The sequence below is a fragment of the Arachis ipaensis genome, chromosome B08 (assembly GCF_000816755.2).
Source record: "Arachis ipaensis cultivar K30076 chromosome B08, Araip1.1, whole genome shotgun sequence".
Taxonomy (NCBI): domain Eukaryota; kingdom Viridiplantae; phylum Streptophyta; class Magnoliopsida; order Fabales; family Fabaceae; genus Arachis; species Arachis ipaensis.
Window position 1 is genome coordinate 8049008 of NC_029792.2, and position 8011 is coordinate 8057018.

At 32.5% G+C, this 8011-nt stretch overlaps 1 protein-coding gene across 1 annotated transcript; it reads left to right on the forward strand.

Moving 5' to 3' along the window:
• On the forward strand, positions 1944-3242 carry LOC107614112 (zinc finger protein CONSTANS-LIKE 2). Its single transcript, XM_016316341.2, has 2 exons — positions 1944-2712; positions 2918-3242. The coding sequence occupies exons 1-2, from the start codon at positions 2176-2178 to the stop codon at positions 3011-3013; spliced, it is 633 nt and encodes a 210-aa protein (XP_016171827.1). The 5' UTR covers positions 1944-2175; the 3' UTR covers positions 3014-3242.

An 8011-nucleotide genomic window follows, 5' to 3' on the forward strand; every position in this document is an offset into this window, starting at 1 on the left:
ATAATAGAGAGAATAACAATAATAAAACAATTTGAGACATTGAAAAAAAAAAGATATTGTTAATTTTATAAAATTACTTAAGAGTATCTTAAAAAAATTATTGAAAAATTTAAAATTTTAAAATATATTATAAAATATTTAATTTTAATGTACCGTTAATATAAAAAAATTTTATACATATATTTAGTTATGTATTATTATGCCAAAAAATAATTATTTAAAAAATAAATTTGAAGCATTAAAATTAAAAATTTTATTATTAATGTCAAATTCTCATATTTTTAATAATCAATTTCGTTAGGGGACAATGAAAAATTTAAATAATATGAACAATGGACTCCGAATTTAGTTCAATACAAAGGAAAAAAAAGGTAAGAAAACTCTTCAAATTACCTAAACAAAAAAATTCACACAGTTATTTTAAAAAATTAACCATCCCAATTCTAATTTATCAAAGGAATTCACCCAAACATCCTCTTCTCCCAAATCGTCTATCAACCCCACCCTCATCAATTATCCCACCTCTCTAGCGTTTGAAGCTCCCTCACCGGCCATCATCGTTCACCCCTACAGCCTCCTCCCCCATTGTGGAATCGTCATCAAACAACCATTCACGTAATTGTTAAAATAATTATTCGGCTACCTAATAAAATGACCATCCAACATTTGTTAATTGTATATACTTGAATCAAACAAAATAACCATTCAATTAAGAATTAAAATAACCATCTACATACCTAGTGAATTGAACATCCGGCACATTTGCGGGGTGGAGAGAGTCGATGGCGACACATGGAGGCAAGGGAGGAATTCTCGTCAGTGAATAAAGATGGGACAGTAAAAAGTAGTTCAACCAATTCAGACTCTATTTACGTGGATGTGAGGGACGATGAACGTACGACAATGCAACCATGTATGACGATGTATGTTGAACGGATTAATCGCGGATGGTGACGTTAGGACGGAGAATGCAGTAGGCTGCGACGGAGGCTGCACGGCCAACGGCAGGTAGGCAGTATGAAGGAGGCTGTTGTATGGGGCTTGTGCAGCACAATCGCACGTTTGGGAGAGGTTGGGCGGCATCAACTGAAGGATGGGCAGCTGTGACTGGAGTCTGGGCGATAGTGGGCTATGGGGGAAGCTGCACGGCCGTGATGAGTGGGCAGCGCGAAAGAGATTGTACGGGGTTTGTACGGTGCGATCGGACGTTCGCGGAGAAGTTAGGCGGCAGTTGGAGTCTGAGTGATGTCTGACCGAATAGTGGAAAAGTGAAACAATGATTATGTTATTCTACAGACCAGAGTTTGCGAATAGAGGAAGGAGGTTAGGATGATAACGAGTGTAACTGCACTATTTATGATTTGATTTAATTTAAAATTTTTATTTTTTAAATTTCAAAATCTAAAATTATTAATAATTAATTAATAAAAAAATTTATAATTTTAATTCTATTTTTTTATTCTATTATTCACATGATTTATCATCGTCATCGTTTCTCTGTACTTTTTCTTTAACAATTTTTAGTATTAAATTTTGATGTAGGGTAAATATAAAAATAATTGTTAAAAGTAAAAACAAATGCTATTGAATGAGTTTTATAATCTATAGGAAGTGGATCCTCTCTAGTGAAGAAAAAACTGGATGGTGTCAATTGTGATCTCTCACCCTTTATTACTTTCTCTCTTATATTTAATTTTAGTCCCATTTATGACATTAATGATGAGAGATCACACTGCATTTTTCTCAAGTGTTGAAAAAACTAGAGAAGATCCATTTCCATAATCTATACCTCAAAATTACAGAAATTAATTTAGAAATGGAAGAAAAGATAGTGTTATGCAGTTAAAGTGTATTTTTTTTGGGTGACTTAAATTAAACTCTGATTTTTTAACAAGTATCATAACCATAAACAGTAGGCGTATTTTATTTATTTATATATACTCATCAAGTTGCACCTTCAATTCTCTTCTCTTCCCTTCTAACCCATACCGTACCTGCAGACCAAGAGAGAGAAAGAAAGGAAACCATTAACCATATATCCCGGCCACACACACACATACAGTTACAAACAGATAGAGGAAGAGACCAAAACCATACCAAAGACGAAAACCGTAAGACTCAAAATTCCCATCATTCTCTTTCATTCTTCTTCTGAAATAGCAACAACGACTGCAGATGAAGAGCTGCGAGTTGTGCAAGGTTCCGGCCAGGACCTTCTGCGAGTCCGACCAGGCCAGTCTCTGTTGGGACTGCGACGCCAACGTTCACGGTGCTAACTTCCTCGTCGCCAGGCACACAAGAACCCTCCTCTGTCACGCCTGCCAGTCACCCACGCCCTGGAAGGCTTCCGGCGACAGGTTAGGCAACACCGTCTCGCTTTGTGAGATGTGCGCCGGCGGCAACAAGGTCTCCGCGGAGGAGAGCGAAGGAGGCAATGACGACGACATAGACACCGAGGACGACGATCTTGAAGACGAAGAAGAGGAAGAGGATGATGACGATGACGAGGTTCCCGCCGACGACGAGGAGGAAGAAGACGGGGACAACCAGGTGGTGCCTTGGTCCTCTACGGCGCCGCCCCCGCCGGCTCCGAGCTCATCCAGCAGCGAAGAGTCGGTCAGCCGCCGGTGCAACCACGCCGACGAAGAGGATTTTTCTGAGGCAGTTCCCTTAAAACGGCATCGTCACGATGTGGATCATGATGATTTTCTGGTTTGTATTCTTACTCCTTTTTTAATTCTTTTTTCTCTTCCAAAATAAGTTACTTAGAAAAAACAAAAGAATAATTTTATACATCTATTACCGTTACGGATTTGGGGGAAAACAAGGGGGACTTATTAGTTATTACTGATTATTCTTGAAAATGATGATTTCTTCTTTCATTTTATTTATCTTTTGGTTTCTAATGTTTTGTTAGGAGGGTTCGAAAGCTTGGAGATATAAACGGAGATACGGGGGGGAGTGGAGAAAGGAGGTTGGTTGGTTAGGATACGGCGGCGGAGCACGGCGTTGAGCACCGGAAGGAGTAGCCCGGCGGCAGCGTTGTCGATGGGGAGTTTTGATGGACCACGCGGTTGCAGGTTGCTTGCAGTTGCTGATGCGTTGGTAGAGCCTCCGAAACCGTTTGATCAGGAGAGCACGTGGCGTTATCTTAGCCGCACGATCTTTTGGCGTTGGTACTATAAGAAATTATTTGTGCTTCAGCTCTTTGATTAACACCCTCTAACAGCACTCATGACGGTTGCCCTTTTTTTTCAAAATGATAATAACATTATCCTAATTCAAAAAGAGTATACATAAACCAAAATATATGTTAGTTATTTACAAAAAATAATTTTTACTTAAATGTCATGAATATTCATATTTGTCTTCATATATTTTAAGTGGTAGGTCAAAATATGAATCTGAATATAAAGAGGCCTTCAATTTTTTATAAATAGTGAAAGATAGAAGAAATGTGAGTGCTTATTTTTTTTTTGTTTTAAATATCAAACCGTAAGAATAATTAATAAAAAAATAGGAGAGTATAAAAATTATGTATTTAGAAAAAATCATTCATAATTCATCATACATCTCCTTATCAATAACTTTTCGAGTTTTGAAAAACTGTCAATTTATTGACCATAAAAATAATTATTTAAACACTTCAATATTATTCAATTAAAAATTATGTGTAACAAAATCAAAATATAAATTTAAAAATATTATTTACAAATTTAATATTTATAAACGTTATTAAGTAGTTTAATTATTTCTTTTTAATAGTATTTAATTTGAGACCGACATAAAAATTTATATTCAAAAGACTCTTTATCTTCGTGCATAATTCCAATTATTAAAAAATATTTTATTTTTTTAAATTTTATATTTAATTTTTAAATTTTTTTAATCTCATTATTTTTAAAATTTTTAATTTATATTTTTATTATATCCCCTTACTATATTAAACATTATTCTTTCTCTTATTATCTTTCTCTAAACACATACTTATCATTATCTGATCGCCATTATTATATTTCCTTATTTTCCTTTCTCATTTTTTCCTTCTTCTTCCACCTTCTCTTCACCCGACCGTAATTAATTATTACCAAGTATTATTATCGTAATTTTTAATCTTGTCTATCACTTTGATTTATAACCATCTATTATATTAATTTTTATGAGTTGTTAAATTTTTGTTAAAAGAAGTAAGATATAAAGCATTTAATTTTTTTTTCAAATTATCAAAATTTGATGTCAATAATCCTAAAAAATAATATCAACGTATATTACTTTTAACCAAAATAATAAAAAAAATACATAATTGTAAGTTTTTTAACTAATAATTATAAATTTAAGTCGCAATTTAATATAGTACATTGGGACAAAAGGCAACCATTGCTATTCATATTTGACTGCTACTATCTAAGTTTTACATTTATTTTATTGTGCACATTAATTTAAGTGCACTTTATTATTTTATTTTACATGTTTTGAAATAATGCCATTGTATTATAAGGATGAGATTAACTTTCATAATCTAATGCGAATCTTTTTATTATTTTGTTTGTTATTTTGTTTGTTCATAAAATAATTTTAAAAACTTTTAGATTTATCGTTCTGGTTTGCTTCTTATTAATCCTCATTTAATATACTCAAATTTAATGGCTTTAATGGTAGTGAATTTTTGTAATTAGTTAAAAAAATTTAACTTTTTTTCTCTATCTACGATTTTGAACAAACTCAATTTTATTATTAAATAGTTTTTTAAATTCAGAATATTTTTAACCTTTTGTATAAAAATTAGACTTAATAAATTACCAAAATTCAAACCTATTCTCTTGAACTACTTTTTGATTGTATAATTGGAATTGTTTAAACGAAAGATCATTAGACCCCTAAAGTTTTTAAAGTAAAAGAAAAATACAATAAATTAAAACTTACATGGCTCATGAGTTAGAAACATAAAGAGAAGAAAATAATTATAAAGGTTGAAACAATAAAAAATGTATAACATAGTTTTTATTTTGCCACATTTAAATGTTATATGTAAATCTAATAATTAATAAAAAATAATATTATCTAATATAAAATAGATTAAAAATAAAAAAGAGATTAACAAAATCAATTAACAAAATTCTTATCTTAAGTCACCAGATCATTTAAAAAATCAATTAACAAAGTTTTTATATTGCTACATTTGTTGTGTTATATGTCAAACTAATAATTAATAAAAATAATATTATCCAATGTAAAATAGATTACAAATAAAAAAAAAGAAGTAAACAAAATATGTGTGAAAGGATGGAGGCGAGAGTGTTGAAGGAAGGAGAAGAACCAAACAGCAAGAAAAATATAGAAAAGTAAAATACAAACTGTAGTGGATGGAGGTAATAGAAGATGTGTTGTTATATTTATAGAAGTAACAGAACTGTTTTCATTTTAGTGGGAAGTTAATAGAAGTAACAAAACTGTTTTCATTTTAGTGGGTAGTTATTTGACTTTTTTGTGGGTTAATGATTTTTAATTAAAAACAAAAATGTATTTTTACTATTTTGTCCATAATTTTAGTTTATAAAATAAATTATTTGAGGGCAAATGATGTCTACCAAAATTGGACACCAAACTCTGATATTGCCTTTATATATCGGTATAGATATTAAACACTGGAAATATGCATTTACTGTTGATATGATTGTATAATAACAAAAGTGAATGTAGTAAATATTTTAAGGAAATTTAGCTAGTAGAGGGCCTGAAAATTTGGTATTGGTGAATTTTAAATTTTTAATGTGTTTAATTTTCTAAGATATGTAATTTAACTTACTAGGAAAACCCAACAAATTACTAACGAGGCTTGAAAGCTACACCCGGTAGTTTAAATTCCAATTTATGAATTGAAAATAAATTAATTGATGTAGGGATATACTTGGTTACTTATTTGAATCCGGAAAAGACAAAAGAAAGGAGTTGTAGTGGTAAGAAAATGTTACGACCAGTTGTTAAACACGCCAGACGCATGAAAACTTGTGGTTGTGGCTATGAATCGCAATGCTCTGTTTCTCTTTCCTTCTATGGTGTGCTAGCAAGGAAGGACAATTACTTGGTATTTGGATTCTCTAAATTTTAAATTTTATTTTAGAAATATAAGTATGAATTATCACCATTTATTTCATAGGTAGAATCAAGAAAAAATATGAGAAAGAAAGCATTTAATGATTTGAAAATTTAAAATTTAGAAGATCCAAATTCAATTCCTTGAGAACTTGTGATTATGTGCTGGATACATTAAGAATACACCATTTATTTGATATTTGATTTGTTTTAATTAATATGTAACATTTTTCTTATTTTAGGTATATATCATGAACAAAAATTTAAAATTAACATATTTATGTGTAGTGTTCACGAAGTTCATGGCACCTTCTTAGGTGGTGTATGCGATGAAATTGCTTTCGTAGAGCGGTTATGCTATTGCCTATCTATCTATCTACCTTAGTCCTTAGATTAGTCACTTGCCTTACAACGACAAACACATGAATTACGAAATCAATGGGAACTCCCAATTCTTATGACCACTAATCCATGCTTATTTCACGTGCCATGTTCCTGGAATTGCACCACCTTCCTTCCCTCTATTCTTAAATTAAGAATATCTTATTTCCCATCTGATCTCACCAACCAATTAATAATATAGTCCTACAAGGTCAAGTCATAGTAGTGCTCCTATCCACATTGTAGATGTTAGTATAGTATATAATATAATATACAATTATTTTATGTGGTAGATATTTTCGTTTTCTTATTTAGTAATTAATGTGGTTGTGACTTGTGGTAGCCAAATATCTGGGAGCTAGCTTATTAACCTTGTGGTTGTGGTCCAGTTGGATTAGCATGATTATCGTTATAATAATGTACTTAATTTAATACAACAAATAATTAATCAAATATCAAAGCTAAAAAAGATTGATTGGCTTTGCATGAATATGCTACTTTGAATGCACATTGGTAGAACATAAAAATAAAAATAATAATCATGGGTGGTGTGGCCGGCCATCACATCAAGTGGATGAAAAGCTTTATACAATAGAGGGAATTCAACTTTATTGAAATGAGATACAAAAACCTGTTACTTGTACTATAATATTTTAAGAAGCACACAAGAAGGGTTCATTAATGAATTATATAATAATAAAAAAGAAAGTCGTACTAAGCGAGTAAAGGTATCTTAAGAGCCTCAGAAAGAAGTTGTGGCTGAGGGAGGCTCTCCCAGAAAATCAGCCAGCCATTCATCAAACAACCATTCAAATTATTGGAATTGAAACACATGGTAAGGAGCGCGCGTAATAATTAATCTATTAATCATCCTCTAGCCTAGTCTAATAATCACATTATTTTAATTGAAACAACGTTGAATTTTAACCAAGGGAGCTAGCTAGGGGATAAAAACGAGGCGCTTGCAGCTACAAAAATAATTACATTACATAAAGTATAAAAAGTAACTCCGCCTATGTTACACTTGCGGTACATAGCCGGTCCCAAGCCCGGATAAAGGAGGAGGGTTGTGTTAGGTCTTCGGCAACCAACATAAAAATATAGCCGAACCCCCATGATATGAATCAAAGATATTATTGCGCTAAAGCTAGGTCGTTGCCCGGAAGCAACGCGCCGTATGGCTCGAGTACGGTGTCGAAGCAAGAGCCGCTGCATCGGTGCCCGGATGTAGTGTTAAATGAGCAAGGGTTCTCGCGTTTTCGTGAACGGACGAGAGTAAATAAGCTAGTTCACAAAGGAAAAGGTAAAGGTCGAAGTGACAGAAAGTTGAGATTTGGGACATGGAACATAGGCACTCTAACAGGAAAGTCCATGGAGGTGGTGGACACCATGACAAGGAGGAAGATTAACATTATGTGCCTACAAGAAACGAAATGGGTTGGTGCAAAGGCTAGGGAGTTGGATACTTCTGGTTTCAAACTTTGGTATACAGGAAAGGTGAAGAATAGGAATGGGGTTGGAATAATTGTGGATAAGC

Bases quoted from the DNA above. Each gene is read 5' to 3' on its own strand.
- LOC107614112 (XM_016316341.2), top strand. From the start codon at position 2,176: ATGAAGAGCTGCGAGTTGTGCAAGGTTCCGGCCAGGACCTTCTGCGAG. The intron at 2,713-2,917 runs GTTTGTATTCTT...ATGTTTTGTTAG, and splicing joins TGGATCATGATGATTTTCTG to GAGGGTTCGAAAGCTTGGAG.